Source organism: Rhineura floridana, chromosome 13 (genome assembly GCF_030035675.1).
Source record: "Rhineura floridana isolate rRhiFlo1 chromosome 13, rRhiFlo1.hap2, whole genome shotgun sequence".
NCBI lineage: Eukaryota > Metazoa > Chordata > Lepidosauria > Squamata > Rhineuridae > Rhineura > Rhineura floridana.
Genome location: NC_084492.1, coordinates 28,872,505 through 28,900,085, shown reverse-complemented (window position 1 = coordinate 28,900,085; position 27,581 = coordinate 28,872,505). Strand labels below are relative to the sequence as shown.

Below are 27,581 nucleotides of genomic sequence, written 5' to 3'. Positions count from 1 at the left end.
TCTCACTAGATATAATTGCACTGTTAATGATCTGTCAATTTATTGTTGTTTATTACACTTTTTATTGCCCCTTTGGTTATATTAAAAAGTGAAATATATAAATTAAATACAGTATGCAGTGGAATCCTATATATTTACTCAGAATTAAGCCTCTTTGAATTCAGTGGGATTTAGGGGATTAATATGTACAAAAGATTGCAAGTTGCAACCCAAGGCTAAACTAAGTTCTATCGATGTTATCTCAGAAGTAAGTTGTACTAGTACATTGGGACTTATTCTCCCATGATGACGCAAGAACAAGATTGGAGCCATGCAACCCAGTCCCATGTGTGTTTTGAGTGTTGGACTAGGACTGGGAAGAACAGACAGGTTCACATCTTGGCTCAGCCACAATTCTCACTGGGTGACTCTTGGGCCAAATAATGCTCTCTTCGTCTGACCTACTTCACAGGGTTGTTGTGAGGACAAAATGGGGAGAACCATGTGTGCTCATTTAAGGAAAGGCAAAACGTAAACGCAGTAAGTAAGGCTGCAATCCAATACGCATGTACTTGGCAGTAAGTCCCTCCAAACCCAATGGAGCTTACTTCTGAATAGACATGTACTGGATTGCAGCCTTAGACGTCTTTTGCTGCCTCTCAGACTGTAACTTACATTGAAGGATGTACTGTATTTGTACTTTGTCTGGATCACGTTTACGTGGTACACCGCCCTGGAAACCGCTGGATGAAGGGCGGCTCAGAGATATATTTAAAACAAGTAAGTAAATAGGTATAGGACGCGTTTTTGGTCAGGACGCCTCAGACGTCCCTGCCGTTGCCACGGAATCAAAGTAGGCCTCGCTTGCCCTTCGCTCCCCGAGGCGCTTGTTGCCCCTGCCTAGCTCAGCCACGGCGCCGGGGGCGCTGTGTAGAATGGTCGCCCTTCGCTTGCGGCCCTCAGACTGACAGACAAGCTGTAGGAAGGATGCTCCGTTTCGGCCGCTCACGGAAGAGGAGGAGCTGGGGCTGCGCGGTAGTGTGTTTATCTTCAATTCACACAGCCGCCGCCGCCGCCGCCGCCGTTGTTATTCTGCTTTCCTCCCCAGTTCCTGCTTTCCTTCTCCTGGTTGTATCAGCTGCGGGAAGAGAAAAGACTGTTCAGACGGTGAAGGAAGATTCGTGAATCTTCTGAGCGAGTGAGTCGGGACGGGGCTCCCCAATCGGGAAGAGGGCAGCCAAGGCGGTATCGGTGATGGGAGGCTCTCTGGGGTGGAGGTTGTGAGTGAGGGAAAGACTTGGGGAGGGGGTTTTGTGAAGGAGGCGGCCTCCGGTCGGTTGATAGTGTTTATTTCCGCGTTACTATCTGTATCTTCAGTTATCTGTATTTAACACTGTGGGTTTTTTTAAACCCGCCCTTTAAGGAATTCAGAGTGACTAACACCGGGCGGATATACCAAGGACCGTGAAAAAGGCAAATAATTGGGTGTTAGAACAAATTAAACCAGAACTATCATTAGAAGCTAAAATGATGAAACTGAGGCTATCATACTTGGGGTACGTAACGAGAAGTCATGATTCACTAGAAAAGACAATAATGCTGGGAAAAACAGAAGGGAGTAGAAAAAGAGGAAGGCCAAACAAGAGATGGGTTGATTCCATAAAGGAAGCCACAGCCATGAACTTACAATATCTGAACAGGGTGGGTTTAAACAGATGCTCTTGGAGGTTGCTGATTCATAGGGTCGCCGTAAGTCATAATCAATTTGAAGGCACGTAACAACAACACCATCCGTCTCTGTCTCCTCCCCTCCCATTTTATTCTCACAATAGTTCTGTGAGGTAGGCCATGCTAAGAGAGTGACAGGCCCAAGGTCACCCAGAGAGTTTCGTGGCTGAGTTGGGATTTGAATCTGGGTCTCCTTGGTCCTCATCGTGCAGTCTGACCACTAAGGTGCATTGGCTGATGGTTGGATATTGGGCAGGCACACATGTGCAAATCCACAACAGAGCTGTTAAAATCTGCTACCATTCTCTTTTGCAATGATTACTCTTGCACAGCATATCCAAGTGTCAGCTTTTGAAAAATCTTTCAGTGAACCTTTTCCTGTTTTTCCTCTCCACCAAAATCCTGCAATCTTTTGGCTAAAAAAATGTAAGCAATAAAAACCATTGTGGCTTCACAGTGGCAGGCTGTTTTCTTCACCCTGATATTGCCATTTTTTTTCTAGGCTGCCTTTCCTAGGTATTTAAATATATGGTAGGATTTGTATTGAATGTACTCTTCCTCTACCTTAGCAAAACCTCTCCTTGTTCAGCTTTGTTTTTTTCCATAACATATGTAATCATGGTGAACTAGTAGCCTATAATTACATGCTGCATTTTCTAGGCTGAAATTCCCCAGAGAGAGTTAGAGTAATGGAAAACATAAGAGATCATTCCTTTTTGGATGTGTAAAATCATTGGAGTGGAAAAGAGCAGAAAGTCTGCTCGCTTAAAGTGGGATTTGCCCACCTGCCAAAGAATATCCCACCTAAACTGGACTATAGTGGCTCATGAACACAGAAAAATATGGTTTCAGAATTAATCAAGCTGGTTGCACACTGGTGGAATGCCAAAATTAAAAAAACTTTCAGTCAATCAGACTTGAGAGAAAACTCTTTCATAATGCCAAATATGATCTGTAGGCTTCATGTGTTCTTGGTTCACATTCAGAGTGTCCCTAAAAAGAATGGCTGCTGGAAAGCAAGGTTACCTGGCCTGGTATCCTGGTACCATTTTTTGCAGTCTTTCATAACAGCAGTGTAAAAAAAGGTAGTGGAAGAAAACATATATGAGTGAAAGGATGTCTGTAGTTAATGAATAACTTACTTGGGGTAAGAAAATGAGGTCTTGAAGGGATTGTTGAAAATCTTAACATTTGTTTCATTTCAGTAATGAAGTGATAGTCTGAAGGGAAATGTGGTTTATTTTATTTATTTATTTATTAAATTTTTATACTGCCCCATAGCCGAAGCTCTCTGGGCAGTTCACAACATCTAAATATCAACATACAATTTAAAACCACACATTAATCAATTTAAAACATGACTCATTAAATTTCCAAAAAAAACCTATACTAAACTAAAATACTAAAATGCTAAATGCTACAATACTGAAATGCTAAAATGCTAGAATGCCTGGGAGAAGAGGTAGGTCTTAACCTGGTGCCGAAAAGACAACAATGTTGGCGCCAGGCGTACCCCATCAGGGAGATTGTTCCACTGGTTAACAGTGGCTTTATTGATGTGAAGGTTGTCATGTGAAGAGAAGGTCCGTGAAATCATTTTATTTCTGGAATATTTGTAAAACTTCATACTGATGAAAATAAATGCTTTTTCCCTCCACATAGAAGCCAAAATGTCTTCATGGGTCAAAGTAACCACAGATCAAGCACAAACATCAGTTCCAGAAAAGAGGTAAAATAAAAATACATTATCTGCATTTTTTTCTACAAGTTCTAAAGAATAGTTAGAATTTAATAATCTTGAAAGCTGTAGTCTCATTGTTTTACATTTACTTGTACTTCAGAGAGTTAGTAAAATGCTCTTAATTCTTTAGTCCAAGGGTGGGAGATTTGTAGTGCTCCAGTTGTTGTTAGACTCCAGCTCCTTTCAGCCCCAGCTTGGACGACCTGTAGTGACGGATAATGGATGCTATCATCCAACAGCATCTGGAGGGACATAGATTCCCCATCCTTGCTTTCATCTCAGTTTAATGCTCATTTCATTTTAAAAGTAATGAAGTATATGTTTGCTTGTTAGTGGTCAGACAAATAGATTGAAGTTTGCATTTAAAAAATACAGGAGATAATCCCATTGACATCATTGAAAATTATGTGCATAGATGTCAGGGCAAATATAAAACCTTTAGAAACTGCATTCGTTCACATGTGCATCACATCCGACTTCCTCTCTTTCCCTTTGTTAGTGTCATAAATGTTCCCATTTTTAAACCAATACATTGTTTGTTAACACAAGAGCTATCACAGGCTGCATTTGAAATATTAGCAGCAGGACGTACTAGTGTAAAATATAGTGTCAAAATGCTGTACAAGCGATACGCATGTATTTGAAGAACTGCTGGTCTTCAATCAAGGGCCCAGTTAATCCAGCATTCTCTTTACAGCATACTTATACTTGGGTTTGATGAGAAAAGGATTAGAAGGACTAGAAAGCATAAGGCATACTTTTTAATTTCTGGGCAAAAACTTCATGTCTACAACAAGTTGCGATGGGAACTTCCAAAACGTTTTAACTGACAGTGAAAATGGTTTAAAAAACTTCACCAGCACTAGGTAACTTCTTTCCTAGAAATATCAGTGTCAGCAACAACAAACTACATTTTCAGATACCATACAATAGAGCAGTGGTTCCCAACCTTTATGAGCACAGGACCCCCTTTACAAGCTGAAAAAAATTCATGACCCACTCCCCCCAGGGAGGCAGGCTGGCTGCCAGGAAGGAAGGGGAAAAGCAGCCTTTCTGTGCAGCCTTGCTTCTTTTTGCTTCACAAAAAGCCCTCTCCTCTCATTCTAAGTAAGGGCGCTGTCAGTAGCGGCAGTGCAAGGAGACAGGAATCAGTGATAGTAATCCCCTCTTCTTCCTGGTAGCTCCAATCTCAGCCTCCTTTGGCATCTGCCATGTATTTTATAGGCAGATGCCTGCCCTTAGTGCGCCTGAAAGACGCTCTGGCGCTTCAGCAAAAGACCTCCCCTCTTGTTTGGAGCAAGGGGGAGGTGTCATCTGCAGAGGCAGTGGGGAGCAGGCAGTGTAGAAGGAGTGAAGACTTCTTTAAAAAATAATAATAAATAATTCATTTATTTACTGTTCACGGCCCCCTCTGGATTACTTCGCGGCCCCCCTGGGGGTCCCAGCCCCCAGGTTGGGAACCACTGCAGTAGAGGTCAGGTTAGCTGCCTAATCTCAAGTCAGACCGTTGGTCCTCTAGTTCAGTTCTGTCTACAGCTGTGCTGACTGGCAGAGGCTCTCCAGAGTTTCAGACAGAACTCTTTACCAGGTTTTCCTAGAAATGCCTGAGATTGAACCTGGGACCTTCTACATGCAAAGCACGTGCCTTTCCACAATCTGAATCTCCTTTCATTTAGCAAATTCCTGTAGTGAATATCCACACAGTGAAGATGATGTTTCTGTGCCACAACATGGAAAATGGCATGATCAGTTGCTGTGATTACTGGTCATCCATATAGATACTGCACAGTGAGCTCATAACTATCCACCATACAGTGCTTGGCCTTGTGCAACAACCCTTTCTTCTAGAATTGAGTGGGATGAGGAAAGCAAGTGGGATTTTAAAAATGAGACCCTCTCCCTAGTAAGAAGCATGTGAGGCAGATTGAACAAATTATTGGTGAGAAGGAAAAGCATCTGCTGTACTCAGTTTACTGAATAATATTGCAAATCTTCCTTCCATTTTTAGAAGTTGAAAATAGCTTTCTCAGCTAGTTGCCAGCAACTGGTGTGCTGGTGATATGCCCTGACATCTTAAGATAGATCCCCATAAGTAGTTTCCTCAAGCAGATTTCTTAGTCTGGAAGAGTAGTTCCTTGTTGCTGCCTGGCACCAGCAAATGGCTGTCCTTATTGCAGCATATTCCTTGACAACATTGGCTGTTCTGGGAGGATCTCCCACCTTGTTTTCTCATTACATCAGTACTCCATCTAGTATGTATCAAATAAATGCCTGGCCCAGTGGGACACTTCTGTTCCAACAAGGAGGACTTGAAGAGAAACATTGCTTGGAGTAAGAGACTGAAGTTGAATGCTGTATTTAGTACCAAGACAGTGTGGAACAGTCTAATGAACGTGGAGTTTCTTGGCTCCTGAGGATCGATACTTGTTTATGTATTTAGAGGGAACCTCTGCTTAAAGGGTTCAACATGCTGCTTCTTACATTCAAAGTTAAACTAGTCTCTTTATCAGTGGAACTGAATTTGTTTTTAACAGTACTTAAGATATAGTTAACAGCAAATGAAGCAAGACATAAGAACATAAGAAGAGCCTGCTGGATCAGGCCAGTGGCCCATCTAGTCCAGCATCCTGTTCTCACAGTGGCCAACCAGGTGCCTGGGGGAAGCCCGCAAGCAGGACCCGAGTGCAAGAACACTCTCCCCTCCTGAGGCTTCCGGCAACTGGTTTTCAGAAGCATGCTGCCTCTGACTAGGGTGGCAGAGCACAGCCATCATGGCTAGTAGCCATTGATAGCCCTGTCCTCCATGAATTTGTCTAATCTTCTTTTAAAGCCGTCCAAGCTGGTGGCCATTACTGCATCTTGTGGGAGCAAATTCCATAGTTTAACTATGCGCTGAGTAAAGAAGTACTTCCTTTTGTCTGTCCTGAATCTTCCAACATTCAGCTTCTTTGAATGTCCATGAGTTCTAGTATTATGAGAGAGGGAGAAGAACTTTTCTCTATCCACTTTCTCAATGCCATGCATAATTTTATACACTTCTGTCATGTCTCCTCTGACCCGCCTTTTCTCTAAACTAAAAAGCCCTAAATGCTGCAACCTTTCCTCGTAAGGGAGTCGCTCCATCCCCTTGATCATTCTGGTTGCCCTCTTCTGAACCTTTTCCAACTCCAGAATATCCTTTTTGAGATGAGGCGACCAGAACTGTGCACAGTATTCCAAATGCGGCCGCACCATAGATTTATACAATGGCATTATGATATCGGCTGTTTTATTTTCAATACCTTTCCTAATTATCGCTAGCATGGAATTTGCCTTTTTCACAGCTGCTGCACACTGGGTCGACATTTTCATCGTGCTGTCCACTACAACCCCGAGGTCTCTCTCCTGGTCGGTCACCGCCAGTTCAGACCCCATGAGCGTATATGTGAAATTCAGATTTTTTGCTCCAATATGCATAATTTTACACTTGTTTATATTGAATTGCATTTGCCATTTTTCCGCCCATTCACTCAGTTTGGAGAGGTCTTTTTGGAGCTCTTCGCAATCCCTTTTTGTTTTAACAACCCTGAACAATTTAGTGTCATCAGCAAACTTGGCCACTTCACTACTCACTCCTAATTCTAGGTCATTAATGAACAAGTTGAAAAGTACAGGTCCCAATACCGATCCTTGAGGGACTCCACTTTCTACAGCCCTCCATTGGGAGAACTGTCCGTTGATTCCTACTCTCTGCTTTCTGCTTCTTAACCAATTTCTTATCCACAAGAGGACCTCTCCTCTTATTCCATGACTGCTAAGCTTCCTCAGAAGCCTTTGGTGAGGTACCTTGTCAAACGCTTTTTGAAAGTCTAAGTACACTATGTCCACTGGATCACCTCTATCTATATGCTTGTTGACACTCTCAAAGAATTCTAATAGGTTACTGAGACAGGACTTTCCCTTGCAGAAGCCATGCTGGCTCTGCTTCAGCAAGGCTTGTTCTTCTATGTGCTTAGTTAATCTAGCTTTAATAATACTTTCTACCAGTTTCCCAGGGACAGAAGTTAAGCTAACTGGCCTGTAATTTCCGGGATCCCCTCTGGATCCCTTTTTGAAGATTGGCGTTACATTTGCCACTTTCCAGTCCTCAGGCACGGAGGAGGACCCAAGGGACAAGTTACATATTTTAGTTAGCAGATCAGCAATTTCACATTTGAGTTCTTTGAGAACTCTCGGGTGGATGCCATCCGGGCCCGGTGATTTGTCAGTTTTTATATTGTCCATTAAGCTTAGAACTTCCTCTCTCGTTACCACTATTTGTCTCAGTTCCTCAGAATCCCTTCCTGCAAATGTTAGTTCAGGTTCAGGGATCTGCCCTATATCTTCCGCTGTGAAGACAGATGCAAAGAATTCATTTAGCTTCTCTGCAATCTCCTTATCGTTCTTTAGTACACCTTTGACTCCCTTATCCAAGGGTCCAATTGTCTCCCTAGATGGTCTCCTGCTTTGAATGTATTTATAGAATTTTTTGTTGTTGGTTTTTATGTTCTTAGCAATGTGCTCCTCAAATTCTTTTTTAGCATCCCTTATTGTCTTCTTGCATTTCTTTTGCCAGAGTTTGTGTTCTTTTTTATTTTCTTCATTTGGACAAGACTTCCATTTTTTGAAGGAAGACTTTTTGCCTCTAAGAGCTTCCTTGACTTTGCTCGTTAACCATGCTGGCATCTTCTTGGCCCTGGCGGTACCTTTTCTGATCTGCGGTATGCACTCCAGTTGAGCTTCTAATATAGTGTTTTTAAACAACTTCCAAGCATTTTCGAGTGATGTGACCCTCTGGACTTTGTTTTTCAGCTTTCTTTTTACCAATCCCCTCATTTTTGTGAAGTTTCCTCTTTTGAAGTCAAATGTGACCGTGTTGGATTTTCTTGGCAATTGGCCAGTTACATGTATGTTTAATTTAATAGCACTGTGGTCACTGCTCCCAATCAGTTCAACAACACTTACATCTTGCACCAGGTCCCGGTCCCCACTGAGGATTAAGTCCAGGGTTGCCATCCCTCTGGTCGGTTCCATGACCAACTGGTCTAGGGAATAGTCATTTAGAATATCTAGAAACTTTGCTTCTTTGTCATGACTGGAACACATATGCAGCCAGTCTATGTCCGGGTAGTTGAAGTCACCCAAGACCAAGCAGCTTTCATCCTTATGCTGCCTCTGATACTTGACAGGACTTTCTAGACCAGCCTTTCCCAACCAGTGGGCCTCCAGATGTTGTTGGACCACAACTCCCATCAACCTCAGCCATTGGCAATACTGGCTGAGGCTGATGGGAGTTGTGGTCCAACAACATCTGGAGGCACACTGGTTGGGAAAGGCTGTTCTGGACTATACATCTGTTGTCCTTTTTTTAAATGGGCTTTTCTACCCAACCTGTGCAGACTTCAAATCTAGCAGCTTGAGCAAAACTGTGTAGTGCAGCTGGATTGTCGAGTGCATCTGGGAGAAAAATGATGGTGGCACTATTTGTGACTTTCCCTATGATATGGCTTCTGTGCCTTAAAAATATTATATTGTATTGATTTGAGGGAACTGAGTGATTATTAATTGACATGAATAGCATCCTGCAATTTCCTTCATCTTCATTTCTCTGACCTCGTATCCTTTCTTCTCTTCATGCTTTATGATGTTGAAAAGTTCCTGATTTACACTGCTGAAAGTCTAGTATCTTTGAGTTGCTCTAGCTATTCCTCCCTTTATGTTCCGTTATGAAGTGTGCAGTTTGCATACAAGCCTGTGATTCTCACATGCAATCTGACAGTCAATTCTAGGGATCTTTTGACACTGAGACCTGGATACACTCTAGAGTTTGGCACCCCAAGAATCAGCGCAGACCCATAGATAAAGCAGACATAAATTTATTATGTGGAGGGAAGTAACTTATTCTCTAAAAAGGAAATTAGCATATTTAAACAAAATCAGTAACCAGTATGCTGATATTAGGCTGAGTTTAGGAGAGTTTTAAAACAAATGCAAGAGTTATTCTTGAAAGTATTCTTGGATACACATAAGAAAACTAGGATGTGGTCAGGAAAAGCGGGGGGTGGGATGTTGGCTGAAGGTAGTACCAAGAAGGGGATAGAAATAAGGGAGATTTAGATAGAGGTTTTGTGGGGCTTTGGGAAAGATTTTAAGGCAAGAATTAGAAGAAAGAAATTGGAAGTGTTTGGGGTATGGCAAGGGGAATAAAGAGAGGAGGTCTCCCAAGAAAGAAAGACCTGATGAGGATTCAACATTAAATATAGGAGATAGAGTGAGTTTGGCCGGCTGATGGACAAGATAAAGTTTGATACCTCTCGTTGCTCTGCAAGGCTGGGATTTGATGATGGATGGCTCTTCAGCAACAAAATGGGATCGAGGGAAGGGAGAAGGAGAAGGGGGTAAGCCCACAAGAAAGTTCCTGGGCAGAGAGCAGAGGTCCCTTGGGTATCCAAAGATTCTTAATTGTGGAGGTGAAAAGCATCGCCTCTTATTCTTAGATTGGGCTCAACAATTAGTATTTGTTTTTTTCTCTATTATTGTTGTATTTCACTTGAAATTGTTTTTGCCGTTGTTTGACTTGCTCTAAGCTATTTCATATGCAGTGTGTTTTTGTTTTCCTTTTTGTACGTCGCTTTGACTCCTATTTTTGGGGAAAAGCGACTGACAAATGCTATAAATAAATAAATAATAAATAAAAATGAGAGCCAGTGTGGCGTAGTGGTTAAGGTGTTGGCCTATGACCTGGGAGACCAGGGTTCAAATCCCCACACAGCCATGAAGCTCACTGGGTGACCTTGGGCCAGCCACTGCCTCTCAGCTTCAGAGGAAGGCAGTGGTAAACCCCCTCGGAATACCGCTTACCATGAAAACCCTATTCGTAGGGTCGCCATAAGTCGGGATGGACTTGAAGGCAGTCCATTTCCATTTCAGTAAATAAAAACAAAGACTGTAAATCCTGTCTTCTTGAGAGTGAATGGGTGTTAAAAGTTTTAAGGTGGTGCTAGCAAGGAAGAGTTTGTCTACAATATTTGCAAAATGACTTCTAGACTAATCTTATTCTGCTGTCCAGGTGAGATGGGGGAAAGAGATTATCATGTATTGTTTACTCTGCTGGCAAGAGCCTCTAGGGTGTAGAGAATGATTTTATTACTAATTGTGGGAGAGGGGAGAAGGATTTAAGTGATCATATCTTGGTTAAACACTTTTAGAAGGAATCTTATGCTCTTTTGTTGACTTTTTAAATTTCAAATAATAAGAGAAGAATGGCAAAGATTTGTAGTGAAAGGAAGACAATGAATTTACCAAATGCTCTTTCAACTCAGCTTGCTTGGAATATACATGCCTGACTTCCTCTAATGGAGTCTCTCTTGAGGCTTGTCCAGGCCTAAATCAAAACTTCCAGTGTGGTGCAGTGGTTAAGGTGTTAGACTACGACCTGGGAGATGAAGGTTCGAATCCCCACATAGCCATGAAGCTCACTGGGTGATCTTGGGCCAGTCACTGCCTCTCGGCCTCATGAAAACCCTATTCTTAGGGTCGCCATAAGTCGGAATTGACTTGAGGGCAGTACATCTACATCTACCACAAGAAGCATTTCTTAAGTTGCTTGCTTCTAAGCAGGCTCCTCACATATCATACTTACACTTTGTTCTTAGTAAATGGTCCCATGATAAAGAAACTTGTTCTAAGAATTTATTCAGTTAAGAGATCAGCATTTAGTATGTCTTAGGTTAGAAATTTTTATAAGGGTATTGCAGGCTTTTCATAGACTTTCTATTAGACCTTCATTATTTAGTACAATTACTCCCTCTTCCCCTGCCCCAGAGCATCAGAATATTACATGGATCATCTTCTGAGAGAATTCTTTCTGAATTTCTACAGGCTTCTGTGTGTATTGTGAGTCATATAGGTAATATCTGGCTTCTGTTTTCCAGCAATTTTGTGTGTGCGTACTGCATAGCTTCCTGTTTTATCCTTTCAGTTTATCATTCTGCCTTAAAGCAGTTTGTGATTTGTAAGGTCTGCATATTCTGAGAAAATCTGCACCTTTTACTTTAACAGTAATGTAATTAATGATTGCTGCTTGCAATATATCTTTTGCATAAGTTAACCTGCACTCTTTTTCTTCATTTTGGGTCTAGGCATAGACCTGGATGGATTCCACGACTTCTGGAGTAAGTAATTCCCAATGTTTTAATTATTTAAAATACCTTTTTAAAAAAACCCTTCAAACAGTTTTATGTGTCAGGGTGCCTTTTTATATGTATTTAAAAAACAAAAGTTACATTTGTGTGTATTTTTTCTGGACAGATATTGCCCAAAGGGCCTTTTCCCATTCATGTTCGCATAAGTTATGCTAATAGATTTGTTTTCAAATGTGTCCCTCCTACACTTATGTACACTTCTTCCTTTGCTCAGTGATGGGATAAGTAAGTTCTTGATGAGCCCTTACAATGTATTCTGTGTTTTACCATTTATGTCTGGCCAAAAACTGTTCCAAAAAGCCCTGTTAATGTAAACAGCTCTTTGTTCTCCATCAGCCTTGGAGCAAGAGCAAGTGAATTAACCTCTTCTCTGATTTGCACATCTTGTATTTGTTATCCTAGGTCAGATGCTTAACATTGTGATTCTCTTTATAGTGAAGGAGTGTCATATTCCTTTCTGAAATGTATGCATTCAGATTTGCCATCTTTGCGCTTAGATATAAATGCAAGCGAAGTATAAATACATCAGTTCAAAAATATGCATGTCTGCACATTGGAATAGTTTACCACAGTTCTTCCCCAACCTTTTAAACAATGGCCATACAGCATTTAGCATGAGGGTAGTCAATGTGACGCCCTACAGATGTTATTGGACTACAACTCCCATCATCCTTGACCATTAGCCATGTTGACAGGGGCTGGTGGGAGTTGGAGTCCATCAACAGCTGGAGGGCAGCATGTTGGCTACCCATGGCTGGTATAGTAGAACCCAGATCTTCAGTATGGTCTCAGGACACATTAGAATTGTGGAGCAAAAGAGCATAAACAACATCTTGATAGATTAAGATGTTGGTATACAGTAGGGCCCCGCTTTTCAGTGTTCTGCTAATATGGCGGCGCCAGCGGGGCGATCAGCTGTAGCACAGGGAGCTCTAGCTGCCACGCTCCAGCTGACAGCAATCAGTTGTAGCATGCGAGCTCCCCGTGCTACAGCTGATTGCGTGTTACAGCTGATCGCGCTCCCCGCGCTACAGCTGATCAGCTGGAGTGCGGGGAGCTCCAGACGCCACACTCCAGCTGACAGCGATCAGCTGTAATGTGCGGTCAGCTGGAGCGCCGGGAGCTCCCGCACTACAGCTGATCGCTGTCAGCCGCCATATGAGTGGGGCCCTACTGTACTGAACAATGAAGTATCTGGGAATTTCAGGATGATGTAAACATTTTCACTGCAGGTAAAATGCTTTTAACAACAGCGCTGATTTACTTATTAATATGGTAGCTTTATTTTGAGCTGCTACTCTAGTGAAGCCTTTTAGTGACCTTTAAAATTGTACTGAATACTGTACATGAGTGCTTTCAGTACTTCAGTGATTACCTGATAAAATCCATTTATTTATAGTTAAGAACTTCATTCTTATGCCTAAAAGTGCTCAAGGTGATGTATGAAGAGTGTACCATCAAAGGGTGAAATCCAAAAGTTAAAAGTTGAATCTTCCACTGATTTCACTGTTCCTCATCATGTGCCTCAGCCATTTGTTGTCAGCAGCACTTGCTAAGGACTGTTTTCTTTATAGTCCTCCTCTCTTAACACAAGTAATTGATCTGGGACTAGTGTGAGAACATGGTTAGGTATCCTTCCTTGTGAAGAAGACAGTTTGAGGGAAAGGGTGTACGCTGTTTCTCTAGCAGTCACCTTCTTAGGATGAAAAATAAAGAAGCACGAGAAGCCAGTTCCAGTTGGGCCAAGAAGCAGCATCGTGGAACAGCTCAGTTGCTTCCCACTTAGCCTGTAACGCTTGGTTTTCTCAGATTGAGAATGTATTTCCATGAGTACCCATCAGCGGCTAGCAGGCAGAACTAGCTAAGGAAGTAACCACCTAGTGGGAATTCTGGTAAATAACTGCACACGGACGAATTTGGCAATCATGTGTTTTAGAATAAGTATTGAGCTTGCCGGAAGAGATAAAAACACTGGCATGTCAGCATTTTAAATATGTATTATAATTTGAACTGCAGATTTTTCTTCTTTGGTCTATGCAGTCCCACATTTGGGAATATACAGCCCATAGTGTGGAATCTTATAGTGAACTTCTGACAGCCGGAAAGTGCTCAGCCTTCCCGCTAGCTAACCATGATTATGCCAAATGCAAAGATGGGCCTTGATCCTCTTCAGACCAGTCATCTTTTGGTTGCTACAGAGAGCATCAGCATAAGATGTATATACGAAAAGCGCTTCTGTCAGGGAGGAGAAGTGTTTCATTTTAGACCATGTTGGATTTGTTTCCATGTGTGCTTTGTCCTTTCTTTGTCCCAGCTCTCTTACTGGAACTCAAAGGACAGAAGATGGTCTCCTTCTCTATGCTAGCAAGCTTTGCTAATACTTGAGTGGAAATCACTATTCTTGACATCCTCAGGATGTTCAATATCATCCCTGATATGAGAATTCCCAGGAGAGAATTTAGATGTAATCTCCTTCACACCAATATATATTTGGGAAGTTGTTACTATAGTCAAAATGTTCTTCTGACAGTCTTATCTTGTATTTCTTGCACCCTGTAGCATAAATCCTTACAAAACCTTTCAGAAGAGCTCTTACTCACTTCCAGAGGATTATTCAAAGGACTACGAAGATGCTAACAGGTTAGGAGGGTTTTTCTCAGTGCTTATTTGAATTATAATCTGCCCCCGTCACCAAGGCTCAAGAAAGACATGGAGCATGGTATTAATTAATTAGTTCATGCCGTAAAATATATCTTCCTTCCCATAAATGTTTAATAAAGACTTTTCAGGAAAACTGGTCTGTATTCTAGACCTGGTATGGGGAACCTTTGGCCTTCCAGATGTTGTTGAACTACAACTCCTATCAGGCCCAGCAAACATGGCCAGGGATGGTGGGAGTTGTAGTTCGGCTACATCTGGAGTACCAGAGGTTCCCCACACATGATATAGACCAAGGGATTTAGCACCTTTTGACAGGTTGAGGTATTGAATTGAATTAGTTTGCTTTTTGTGGGATTTCACTATGCTTTATTTTTACTTGGCTTTTTTATTTATTCACGTTCAAATGTACAACATGATCGGAAGTTAATAAAGATTTATTTTTAGCTTTTTTTAAAAAAAGGCAGGTAACATTAGATTGAACTGAATGTTCATGTGATACTTATTCTCACCAGCTAGAATGTAGTTGATTTCAAGCTTTCTTCTGGCATAATCCCTAAAGCCAGCCCACTTGACTCTTGCGATTAATGGTGTTTTTGGTAGGCACTGATTGCCTTAGAAGCTGTGGCCCATGTGTAGCATGCCCAGCACTGCACAGATGAGACAGTTTCTCGTGCTGTAAGTATGCATCTGAAATCATCCTAAAATGGGGGTCCATAGCTTAGTGGCAGAGCATATGCTTTGTGTGCAGAAGGTCCCATGTTCAATCCCTGACATACCCTGTTAGAAAAAGATTGATAGTAGTTGCTGTAAAAGACTGCTGTCTGAGATGTTGGACAGTCACTGCCAGTCAGAGTAGATGATACTGACAAATGTAAGTATTAGGGTCTGACCTGGCATAAAGTAATTTCTTATGTTCCTCAATTGCGTCTAGTTATTTCCTAGATACTGACAGCTTAGAAAGTTTGGAAAATGCCTTACAATGTGTATTAGAGCAAGAACTGGCAGTTAATCTCCTAAACCAGTGGTTCCCAAACTTTTTCCCCCCCTGGACCACTTGAAAACTGCTGAGGGTCTTGGTGGACCAGCTTAATTATTTTTTTGCCTTTTCCCTCCCAAACTTAATCACAGCTTTGTCTTTTTTTCTTTCCCAACCTCATCATGTAGTTGATCTTATGCACATTTACTCAGAAGTAAGCCCCACCAAGATCAGTGGTAGAAGTGCATAGGACTGCAGCCTTAGAAGCTCAATCTCATACACCTTTACTCAAAAAGAAGCCTGTTCTCTAGGATGCTTACTTACAAGTAAGCATCATGGTCCACAGCCTGGAAATCTCATGGGTTTTATCCCTCCTTATATCCAGGCTATTGAGAAGGAAAGGAGACTTCTGCTTCAAGGGGAGGGGAGCATTAAAGGGTGCATCATGCAGCTGATCTCGTGCATATTTATTCAGAAGTAAGCCCCACCAAGATTAATGGTAGATATGCATAGGACTGCAGCCTTAATGCATATAGGATTCCAGCCTAAATTGGTTTGTCTTAAATATGCTACAGAGTAGTGTTAACAAGGGGCCAAGTAAGCTTCCAACTCTATGAGGTAAGAGTATCTCCACCACACCACCCTGCTAGCTTATTCACTTCTGTATCTTCTTTTCAAGAATGTGGAGCAAGGTGGAAGGATATTAAGTGAGCTAGGACCTGGAGAGAAGGGTTCAAATCCTCACTGGGCCATGAAGCACACTGGGTGACCTTAGGCCAGTCACTCTCTCTCAGCCTAACCTACCTCACAGGACTGTTGTAAGGATAAATTGGGGAGGGGGAGAACCTTGAGCTCCTTGAAGGAAAGCTACAAGTTAACACAATGGGTATATAACAAACAGAAACTCAGCAGGTAAATCCCCTCTCCTGAAGATTGAGGCAGCAATCCTGTGTTACTCACTGCCTCATTACAGTGGGATTTGCATCTGAGTAAATGTGCATATGTTTGGGCAGTGATGGGGAAGTTTCAAGAGCAGCGATGGGGGAGGGAGTAGGAAGGCAAGATAGCAAATGAAAAGTAAATGAGGAGACTCGTTCCTGGGGACTCTGCAGCATAAGGCAACATCACCTCTCACTAGGTGGGGGGGGTGCGGACTGCCTGATACACACCATAATCCTCACTCCCTTCCTCACTCAACCAATACCACTCAGGACAGTCCATCCTACCCTGCTCCTTCTGCCGCCACCACCTAGCCATGCAAGGGAAAGAAGAGGGGAGTGAAGATGGAGAAAAGATTCCATCTGACCAGTCAGCTCACTGCATGATGGAGGAGAGGAGAAAGGCCCTGGGGGGGAAACTGCTGATGCCTCCACTACTGGCTTTTCTGAATAGGGGCAATCAGTGTATGGCAGGAAGGCTGGAATCCCCAGCCCATAGCTCTGACTTTACTGGAAGGCGGTGACTTGGAGCAGCCAGACTAGACTAGGTCATTTCACAGACATTGTGTGTGTGAGAGTGAGAGAGGATTCTACCCATCTGTTGGCAGCCATGGTAACATGCAAAGCCCAGGCTTATATTATGTTGGAGCAGCTACTGCTATTGCAGCTGCTCTTCAAAAACACACCACAAACCGCAAGCGTGAAGCTTGTGGAGGTCTGGTGGTGCTTGGGCCACAGTTTGGGAACCTCTGTCCTAAACAGTTTGAAATCAACTGGGGAGGGGAGATCATCACAAGAGCCACAAGTACGTATAACATGCACAACCTAGCAATTTATGATGCTATATGATTTATTTCTCCTTTATTTGATACCTTCACAATATTAAATGCTGCTTCAAATATGAAATCAAATGCCTCCTTTAACAATATTACCAACATACTCCACCATGCCCTTGCCTCCTGACATCCAGATTTACTGTGTCACTGATATCAGCATTGCATTAAGTGATGAGCAGTGTACTTGATCAAGATTAATTATTATGCATTAAGCACACAAACCAATAAGGGAAGGTATGGCAGAGATTCCTCTTAAATGGCAGGAAATTTTATTTGGAGTCTCTTTGATTTGTTTTTGTGTTTTGTATACTCAGCTTTGAAGAACTCTTTGGGCAGCAGTATCATCCATCAACAGGGAATGAAGATAATTATGAGAGATACCAATATTCTCAAAAAGGTAAGAGATGGTGGCTTGTGGTGATAATCAGTGGTAGGCATGCTAAATAATTTTGGCTTCATTTGGGTTCTGTTTCTCAGTCTTGCAATTTGGCCTGAAAATTTTCTTCCAGGTCAAGATGCTTGTAATGCACTCCTAAATTCTGACCAGTTACTTAGAAGCTATTAAAATGTGTTTATTTGCTTACACTGAACTTGCTCTTTGTTAGCAAAGAGTGAGTGGAATTCATTAAGCTTCTCCACGTCTTTGTCAATAGCTCTTATTCACTGTGTTTGGGTATCTCTTTAGATGATGACTACACCAAGGACGTTCTTCGAGACAAGCTGTACTTGCAGTTTTACCAGCAGCTGGAGAAGGAATACGACAAAGATAGACCTTCGGACTGTGTAATTGTTTCCATCAGCAAGGATCAAGCGTAGGTCTATCTTTAAAGATGTACCTAAGGATTTTAGTTGAGCTTTGAACTAATTTCCTACCATCCAGTTTAGTCTTTATCAATCAAACATAGCTAAATGTTTTAGGATTTGTGTGTTTCCTTACTACAGTTTTACCTGGAGTGGTGCAAACCTGTGATGGCCATGCAAGCCTATGGCCCGTGCTGCATGGAATAGCAGCAGGCCCGTGTCTTTAAATGTGGGCCTCCCTTATTTGCATTTAAAGCAGGTAGGGAGTGATATTAAAAGGACATGCTGAAACTTCCCCACAGTTTCTTCACTTCCCAGCCAGGCTGTTATCAGAGCCTCCATGGGAAACGCACCTGGAAGGGTGGGCAGGGTTCAGCTCTTACCACCCCCACACTTTTATACCATTTGAACTGCACTGCAATCCCTGCTTTGCACGTGAGGGGACAGACCTACATTTAAAGGTGTTGGTTTGCCATCATTCAGTGTAGTGTAGGACAACTCATGTGCCTCTGGCAGGATTGCTCACGGTAACTTCAGATTTAATCCCATCAACTAGGCAGTTGTGTGTAGAAACCAATTCTCCACACGTATCCCACCCCCATCCACATGCATGAATCTGACATATACAGTATGAACAAAGATCTCTCCTTTTTGCATAGTAATCATTATAAATGCTTGCACTGAGCAGTTATCATTCTGGAGTCTTAAAAACGTTTCCTTTATAATGTCACTTTTTACTTGATTGCCCAAACATAAATTGAATGTCACTATAATGCAGCATTTGTAATTAGATTTTTAAAAGCTTCTAAATATTTTAACACTTTTTAAAGGTAAATGTTTGAATGATGAGCAATGAAGGCAGTTCAGAAAGCATAACCTAGATTTGCACAACTGTGGGTGTTCATAAAGCTGGTAATCTGAGAGCTCATGAGACATTTAATCAATTAAGTCTTGCTGTCACTGAGCGCTTGATGTTTACATAAGTTGAGTTTGAATGTCAGGAATGTCAGTATAAGCATATCAGCATTTAATATTTAATGTTCCATGTTGCTTCTTAATACAGCTTTTATTTCTTTTATGTTCTTTAAACAAAATATATATTTATATTCATACTCAAAGCTACTTGTTAGTATCTTTAATCGTTTTTAACATTTTGGTGTGGTTTTTTCCTTGAATATCTTCTAATGCAAAGATATTCACCACTTCAAGAAAAATCTGATGCTTCTGCCTCTAAACAATGAAAACTTGGGTGTTCCACGATATTTCAAGCAAGGCTTTCTCATTTTGTCATTTCCCTCTGACTCTTCAATCTGTTGCAATATGAACATTCATCAGAACTTCTTAATATGCATCCTTAAACCACCGCCTCCTGAAAACCTTCTGATTCTCTGCATAGTGTTCAAACATATTTTCAGTCATAAAAGTAATTGCAGACTCCCTTAAAGTACCATAGTTTGCTGTAGTTTTCACTAAATGAGTTATCGGCATAACTTGGACAGTATAGTGAGTCTGCCTGATGTTTAAGCATATCTTACATCTTCTTACCTTTTCATGGGATATTATACTAATAAAATAATGCATGGTGCTTGTATTAGATTTGTTTAGTAAACTATTTCTATAGCCTCTTCCAATTTCCCACCTAAAAATACATGAAAGTGTTGCATACATTTCTGCCTTTCATCCATTTGCTCTTGAAATTAGCAGCCCAATTTTGGGAGTCCATAGAGCCATATATAGAGCCAATCTATATTGAAGATTTCTATTGTTTTGTCCTCTTGTTAGACTTGTTTCTACAGTCACCTTTCTTTGTGGTTGTATGACCACCTGCAATTCTAATCTCGAAGAGTTGTTCCAAAGTAACTCTCACTAAAATGTTTGCCCAAATGTAATAAAATGTTATTATCAACTGTTCACATTTCTGGAGGCAGCCGAGGTTAATGCATGTCTTTAAGGCACTCTTACATTTGTAGTATCAATTTCAACATAGCAACTCGTTTTACACTTTATGGACACAGGGCTTTAACGTCTTGGCTGCAAAGTGGGTATTCTGTGCACAGTAGATATTTTTTATTCCTGAAGGTCCAGATATGTAAACCAACATTTATTACAAAGGACAAGGTACCCAAAGTAAATCACATTACATCGCCTCTTTGACGTAGGTAGCTGCCACTCCATGCAATCTTAACTGAATAAACTTTGCCCTCCTGACATGTCTTGGAGGTAAAAAATAGTCTTTGAAATTGATTTCCTCCATAGTTAACATGGATTGACCCAGAATGGGAGCCTAGTTGCATTGCCATGATTCCATAACAGTAAAGGTGGGTTTCATTGTAAAGTCCTAATATCAGTTGAAGAATATATATATAATAACATAACAAGGTATTGATTTTCCTAGTTACCTTGAAATGTAATTCTTGCTGTCCTTCTTTTGTTCACACCTTATTTTGCTTTTAAAACACATTTAAATAATAGAAGAGAAAGCAAACACGTATTTGGTTACTCCTTATCAGTTACGGTCCTATTAATCACCCAGCACTATTGAAGTTTCCATACACACATGCTTCCAAACCCCACAACCCCTAGTTTACAAGTGTGTAGGAATCCACACTTCAATGTATTTTGTCTCTGAATAAACCAAAAGTTCCTAGATGCCAAGCTGTTACTCATTGGTTCTCTGAGGTTCTCTTGCAGTTCCCATGGAAGCTGCTCAAGAAATGTTCTGTGCTGTTGTGAAACTTAATGGTACTTGGAAAATTAAACTCATCTATCCCACTCCAGAATTCTACAGAGCTTTGCTTACATGGATCCCTCAGGCAATCAAGGGCTTTGCCATTCAATTTGGTATTATAAAGAAATCTGTGTTTCCCATATGGGAAGCCTAAAAAAACAAAAAAGGGGAATATTGCCTAACCAACAAGAGTGTGTGCATATATATAGAAGGTAGAGTTTAAAAGTATAACTTAAAATTATAATACGAAGTCTGACATTCTAACTTTCAATTATAGCTGCTAACCCTAACTTCGGTATATACTCCCTAGTTGGAAAGGGCCCTGTTCACACTAAAGCTCCCATTTGCACAAACCAACTGTTCAGTTATTGCTTAAGTTGACAATCCTCAAAATCACTTCTGCAATTTCATGTGGGTTGGCTGAATTCCAAAGACATACTGTTGACATAACTAGCCTTGTACTCTTGAATCTTCTCCATGCACGCAGAATTGCAGCGACTAGAACACTGGCACTAATATTGAGGGGGAAATTATTTGTAAAATAACCTGCTTCTTCTTTTTTTCCTTCAAGGGAATATTCAACAGCCATAGGCCATCGGTTGCAGGATCATGGCCTTGTTGTGGAAATGATATACCTTACATCTGAATCAGGTCTTACACGTGCCCTTCAAGAAGTTAAAAATGATGGTTCCCCATTCTGTGTTCTTGTTGAACCATCTAATGTAACACTTTCCTCTTGCACCGTAATCATGCTTCACCAGTCTATCAAAAGTAAGTTTAGCTTCATTCAGAAACGGTCCCCACTCATAAAATGCTATCTAGATCTCTCCCTCAATACACATACTATACTAAAACATATTACACGCTGGAATACTTCTGACTTCAAATTAATACTTCTTCAAAACATTGCTGAATGTGCTGAAGAACATAATATTTTAAATCCATTAAATACTCATATTTCAATACTGAGCAAAATTTATTTCATCTTAAAGGGTTTTTTTACTTCTCAGACTTCCTCCTTTATCTGAAAAAATAAAGCAAATCATTGTACTTGTAAAAAAAAAAAAGACTTCAACATTAATTTCTTGGTACTGTTTCTCTATTCAGGAACAGTTTTTTATAAAATTGTTCCAAGCTATGAAATTAACCTTACTTCAAATGAACACCCAAATGAGATCTCAAGAGTTAAACGCATACATTACACTTAATAGAACTGAGCATGTTTGTGTTGAGTCATGAACATATGACATTCAGTTAAAAGCTTAAACTTACTAGCATTGAAACAGAAGCTGGATTTTAACTTCAGAGTGAATGGTGCAAAAACACAGCAGGTTTGTGTTTGATTTTGTCTTAATGTAACTTTTTAAAAAGCAAGGTATCTCTCTTCTCTGTAGTACATCGTAATATGCCCATGGAGGATGCATTGGCTCTGATAGCTAAGGCGTTTGAGAAAATTTGTGCTGAGCGCAAACAACAGGAACGCACAGAGATTTCACACAAAGCAGCTGATCTGGCGAATGACTACCTAGAGCGGGATCTCTATGACAGTTACCATGTGCCTCTAGGCATTAGACATCTCCTCTTTCTGTTAAGTGAGGGAAAACATTTATATGTGGAAGAATTGAACTCTGTAAGTGACTACCTGAAGACCAGGAGAAATAAACTTGAAGGTATTCATGACTTTCCCACCTGTTCCCCAAAAATGTCCTTATAAATCCCACTATTTCAGAACAGGCTTGTGGGTATATTTTATATATATAAATAATATTTTATATATATATATAAAAATCAAAATACAGAATGTAAAGATTAATCCCATCCCACCCCTAATCTGTAAAATCTCACTTCATACATGAATGCAAACACTTCCTAAAATTAGTTTACTTTTTGGCTTTGTAGACATAGTTTTATAACGTAGTATTAATGGGTAATATTTCTAGTCGCCCTTGCCTGAATGTGTGTCGATGTTTAAAATGCATCCAGCCATTCATATGTACTTCACACTACATACATGCACACAGTTCATCTTTACACAGGAGCCCTTTCTCCAGCTAGGCCTTCATAGTGCGTACTGGTGTCTAAGAAGGCAGCTTCTAAGCCCCATTCACACAGCAGGGGAGAAATGCTGCCTGTCTTTACTGTGTGGGATGGGTTTTACTACTACCTGCTCAATTCTTGATGACAGAAGGCAAAAATAAAGCTGCTTGAGGAAGTAGCAGTAAAGTTTCCTGCACAGCAGTGGCTCCAGAAAGGGGAGCCACTACCACCCTGGGGGAAAGCAGGAAGGATTCTGTGGATGAGCCCCATTCCACGCTTCAGTGTGGAAAGTGGTTGGTGCATCCAGGCGTCCTGAAGACAAAACCACTTCCATTGATCGCTGCCACCTTCTGGTAATAATCACATTTCACATGCCAAAAAACAAACAAACAAATGACATGTCTATAACTAGAACTTAGATTAAAATGTGGAAATCTTAATACTCGCGAAAACAGTGGCAGACCCTGGGCACTTTGTTGTGTTCTACAAAATGAAGAGTTCAGAAGCTCACTGCTTAAAATAAACCATATTAACTTCTGTAAATCTAACCTGACTCATCTTTAAAAGATCTGAAGCATGTCCCTGAGGAAAAGAGCAGGCAGTTAAAGAGTGTGTCGTTCCCTTAAGTAAGAGGCAAACTACGGTCTTTGCTATTAATAAATCAGGTGTTCACTAATCATTGTGTGTTGCGTGCTAACTTTTGGTTCTCCTAAACCAGGTTTTGTTGCAGAAACAGGTGCTTTAGCTGCTGTAGCTGAAGATACTGTGTATCCTGCGAGTGTCAGGCCAAGCACTAGCGGTCTCCCCCAGACGCTAAGCAAACCACCACCTCTTCTTCCAACACCTGGCCGAAATTCTGTATTAGGCCAGTCTGCTGTACCTTCAGCTAAACCAGCTTTGTTGGGTGAAAGGCCATTGGCAGGTCTCCTCCCAACTCCAGGTTGGTAGCCTTGTCAACTGCATGAATATTTTTGTATTAAAGATTTATAGTGAAGCAGGGAGAGGAAAAAAATGTGGAAGTGGTTGATGGTTAACTCTGGGGTAGCGAGCAGAAGTGCATAAGAACATCAAAAGAGCCCTGCTGGATCAGGCCAGTGGCCCATCTAGTCCAGCATCCTGTTCACACAGTGGCCAACCAGATGGCCTTGGGAGGCCTGCAAGCAGGACCTGACTGCAATAATACTCTCCCCTCCTGTTGTTTCCAGCAACTGATATTCAGAAGCTTATTGCCTCTGATAGCGCAGGCAGAGCAAGGCCATCATGGCTAGTAGCTGTTGATAGGTGAGACAAAAAACCCAGGTTAACTTAACAGTGCAGATTGATTGGTCCATCAGAACCAATAAAAATACAGTGCACTTGCACATATATTACGTATGCAGTGTAAAGTCACTGTTAGAATCAACTATTTTAGTATTTAATCCTTTCAATAAGGACCACTGGAAGATAGCTGTTAGCTATAGCTTAATAGTTATCTGAAAAACCACCTTCTTCGATAAAAAGTTTCCTAGATACTGATCTTCAGGAGAGGCCTTTCTCTGCATCTGCCAACATCAGAGGTGAGTTTGGCAGGGACTCACACAAGGGCCTTTTCAGTGGCTGTTACCACACTATGGAACTCGTTTCCTAGAGAATATTAGTGTGGGGAAGATGAGCCTACTTACTGCTTGCCGAGTTGATTATGTTCTGCTCCTGGGTGATAGCAGGTGGCTTATAATTGGCTGCTGTTTTTATCTTATCTTGCTTCTTTTGGTATATTATTACTTCCTGATTGTTGCTTTTTATTGTTAGCTGGCGTGGGTGTGCAGTTGTGGAAAGGCAGGATAGTGATCATCATCATAATGAAAATAAACAATAATCTCCAAATATTGGTTGAGTGAAGATCCTGGCTAAATAAATACATCTCTGTGGGTTGTCCTCCCCCCTTTTTCCCTTTCAAAACAGGGCTGGCTGGCCCAAAGGGCAACCCTCCACCTCTTCTGATAAAGTCTGCTAAAAGACCAATCCACCTAGCTCCTTCTCCACATCTGCCTGCAAAACGACCACTGCTTGGTGGCAGACCTGGCCTGCTGCCAACACCAGGTGAGGGTTGGGTAAGCTTGATGCTTCATGCACAGGAATGCACATGCACATGAAGACTGGTTGTTTTCCTCTTCTGATCACCAACTCTCCAGTTTATGAAATTTATATTTGGAGTAGTGGACAGCATGTTGAACTTGGCCAAGGGTTCAGTTCTCTACTGGACTGTGAAGCTTGCTGAGCGTTCAGGTTTGGTGCTACAGAAAGGAGTCTTATGCCTGAGCATCCCTCCTTGCACTTTGATTCAGTTAATCATTTCCCCTATAGAGCAAACCATATCTTGTCATTGCATCCAAACTGGCAAGCCATAGTTGGCGCTTACTTCCAAGAGTCAGGATTGCAAGCCATGCTTGGCATCAGCTGAACAAGTCATTAGAGCATTCAGTCCACTGTAGAATTGGAGCCACCTCAGCAAGTCTTCATAAATAGATTTTTATGTCTGTTGATGGGACTAGTTGGGTTAATGGTGCCCTTGTTTGTGGAAGATATGTTGATATGAAAAAAGTGTAAAATTGAGCAGCTTCAAACATGATGCTATTGGACAGTTTTCCTCCAACCTGGGGCCTTCCAGATGTTTTGGATTGCAACTCCCATTATCAGTAACCATTAGCCAAGCTGGGACTAACGGGAAGTGGAGTCCAACTATCTGGAGGGCACTAGGTTGGGGAAAGCTGTTCTGTGATGTGATTAAAGAGGATATTCTATTATATGTGTGTGTTTAAAACCTCTGTCAAGCTTCTGTACTGCTTTCAAAGTTGAAATCTGTTTTCTTTTTATGACCACTTAGATGATGTGAATCTTAAGCTAGTTACTTGAGTTTATAGGACAGAACTGGACTCATTTGGAAATTGGAATAAAATATTGCTCTGAAGTTCATTGGAGGGAGATGCGAAGCAAAACGTTTGCAATCCTCTTCACGCTTTAGCACTTTTTTCAGGGTTCATAACTTTGGCTTAAAATTAATGAAAGAGCTTCGCAGGCCAGGATTGCTGTGGCCACTATGCTTTTCCTTTAGCTAGTTGTACAGTTCTCTGGCTTGATTAATGTTATTCAGTCTTATGTGACTTTTGCTTGTCTAGATGTTCTCCTGAGTCCAAAAGCATTGCAAAGCTCTGAACTCTTGGCAATTGTCAGCTGAGACAGACTTCATTTATGAGCTAAGCTGGGAGCCATTGCTCTTTACATGCGTATACTGCACTAACAACAGTTCATGTTTCATGTCAAGTAGTATATGAGAGAATTGAGCATTGCAGTCCTGTGGATGTGAGCCAGGGCTGTGTGCAATCTGTGTCTGTAATGTTCATGACTGCCAAGAGCTTGGAAATTTCTCGCAGTGTCAGTTAAAGTTCAAAATGTCAAGCAGGGTAATTGCTGCATTTAGAACATCTTTCTCCCCCCGCCTTATTTTCCAGGAATTCTATTCAAAATTCTGTGAAATGCCAAAGAATGACTTTTGGAGTAAATCGTGCAAATTTAAGACCACATTGTCAAATGTTGTGTGCTTCTCAAGCTTTTGTAATTCAGGCTTTTCTCAAGTGAGTGAGCCATAACAGTTTGTGTGTACTGTAGTTTGTTCCATCTTTGGGTCCAAGCTGATAAAAATAAGAGAAGTACACTGATGTAAATGAGAAAGTACACTGAATTTTCAGCACCCTTAGGATTCTGGGGGAGTAGAAGAGAAGATTCTAGGAATAACAAGTGCCTGCAGAAAGTGGTGAGTTGCCCCATTCTGCTAGCTATTTTCCAATTTGCACTGATACATTCTGAAGTAAAATTGTCGCATTGCATTTTGGTCCAGGCACAAGACTTGTTAGTCTCCTTGTCACATAAGGAAGGCCACTTTGAAGAACTTTGGTTCTAAAAAAAAATTAAAAGGTCAAGTGTTTTGTACCACTTACTGTTCTTCTTTCACAGCTGCTAAGGCAAGATCAGCACAACATCATTGGGTACCCAAGCCAAAGTTCCTGGCTTGACTGGACATCTGGATTAAATGGAGTAAATGGTAATCCCTGAATGCATCGTCCCTCTTCCAAGACAGCAGCACCTGACAAATGCGTGTTAGTACACCAGACCATCTTAAATGTGTATCGTTTTCTGTTTTACACATTCCTGGGGATTTTCTTTTCTTTCTTTCTTTCTTTCTTTCTTTCTTTCTTTCTTTCTTTCTTTCTTTCTTTCTTTCTTTCTTTCTTTCTTTCTTTCTTTCTTTCTTTCTTTCTTTCTTTCTTTCTTTCTTTCTGCTTAAGTGGAAAAGTGAAAATAGATGTTTGTGGAAAGATCAGTACTGTATATTCCCAATACTAACGTGTTTAAATAGGTATCCTGGAATAAATGACTTATTTCTACAGTTTGTCATTTGATTTCTTTGTGACTTAAGTTCCACTTGGATAGCCCACTTAATATTTGTCTGTTGAGAAACTTCTTCCTCTGTATAGGCGATCTCCCAGCCAGAAACGAACAATTCTTGGGAGTACTTTGTTAGCCTCTTGGCTAACATTTCTGAAGCATTCAAAAGTCACTCTTGTGCTTTTTCAGGAAATCCAGAAAACTTAGTTTCTGTTGTCTCTGATGTGACATTGAAATTGAAAAAACTGTGAACACTGCCACAACTGTTTTTATAGTACAGACATTTGCATGCATGACAATTTCCCCGCAATGCTTGAGGAAGCAATATACATTAATCATCCTTGCTATTTTGCCTTAAAAAAACCCAACTAATAGCATATTTGGCCACTGATCAACATTAGAACAACATTTTCCACTTTTTTATTTTGAAGTAGTGTTTGTTAAAACCAAATACTTAAAGACTGCTTTTGCAACATTCAAAGATGCATTGACTGCTTAAAAACAGGAGACAA

The 27,581-nt window shown here is 41.1% G+C and overlaps 1 protein-coding gene across 1 annotated transcript; it reads left to right on the top strand.

Annotated features, from left to right (window-relative positions):
• The first annotated feature begins 971 nt into the window (after positions 1–971).
• Positions 972–26,842, top strand: LOC133369054 (nuclear receptor coactivator 5-like). The gene is made up of 11 exons (XM_061593907.1): positions 972–1,177; positions 3,370–3,436; positions 11,608–11,640; positions 14,230–14,310; positions 17,396–17,478; positions 17,767–17,893; positions 21,182–21,381; positions 22,005–22,280; positions 23,366–23,587; positions 24,589–24,726; positions 26,638–26,842. Exons 2-11 carry the CDS (start codon positions 3,378–3,380, stop codon positions 26,694–26,696), a joined length of 1,278 nt encoding a protein of 425 aa, XP_061449891.1. The 5' UTR covers positions 972–1,177; positions 3,370–3,377; the 3' UTR covers positions 26,697–26,842.
• Positions 26,843–27,581: the final 739 nt, after the last annotated feature.

Excerpts from the sequence above, each read along its gene's own strand:
- LOC133369054 (XM_061593907.1), top strand. The coding sequence starts at position 3,378 with ATGTCTTCATGGGTCAAAGTAACCACAGATCAAGCACAAACATCAGTT. Across the intron at positions 11,641-14,229 it reads TGGATTCCACGACTTCTGGA|CATAAATCCTTACAAAACCT; the intron begins GTAAGTAATTCC and ends TGCACCCTGTAG. Across the intron at positions 14,311-17,395 it reads GACTACGAAGATGCTAACAG|CTTTGAAGAACTCTTTGGGC; the intron begins GTTAGGAGGGTT and ends TTGTATACTCAG.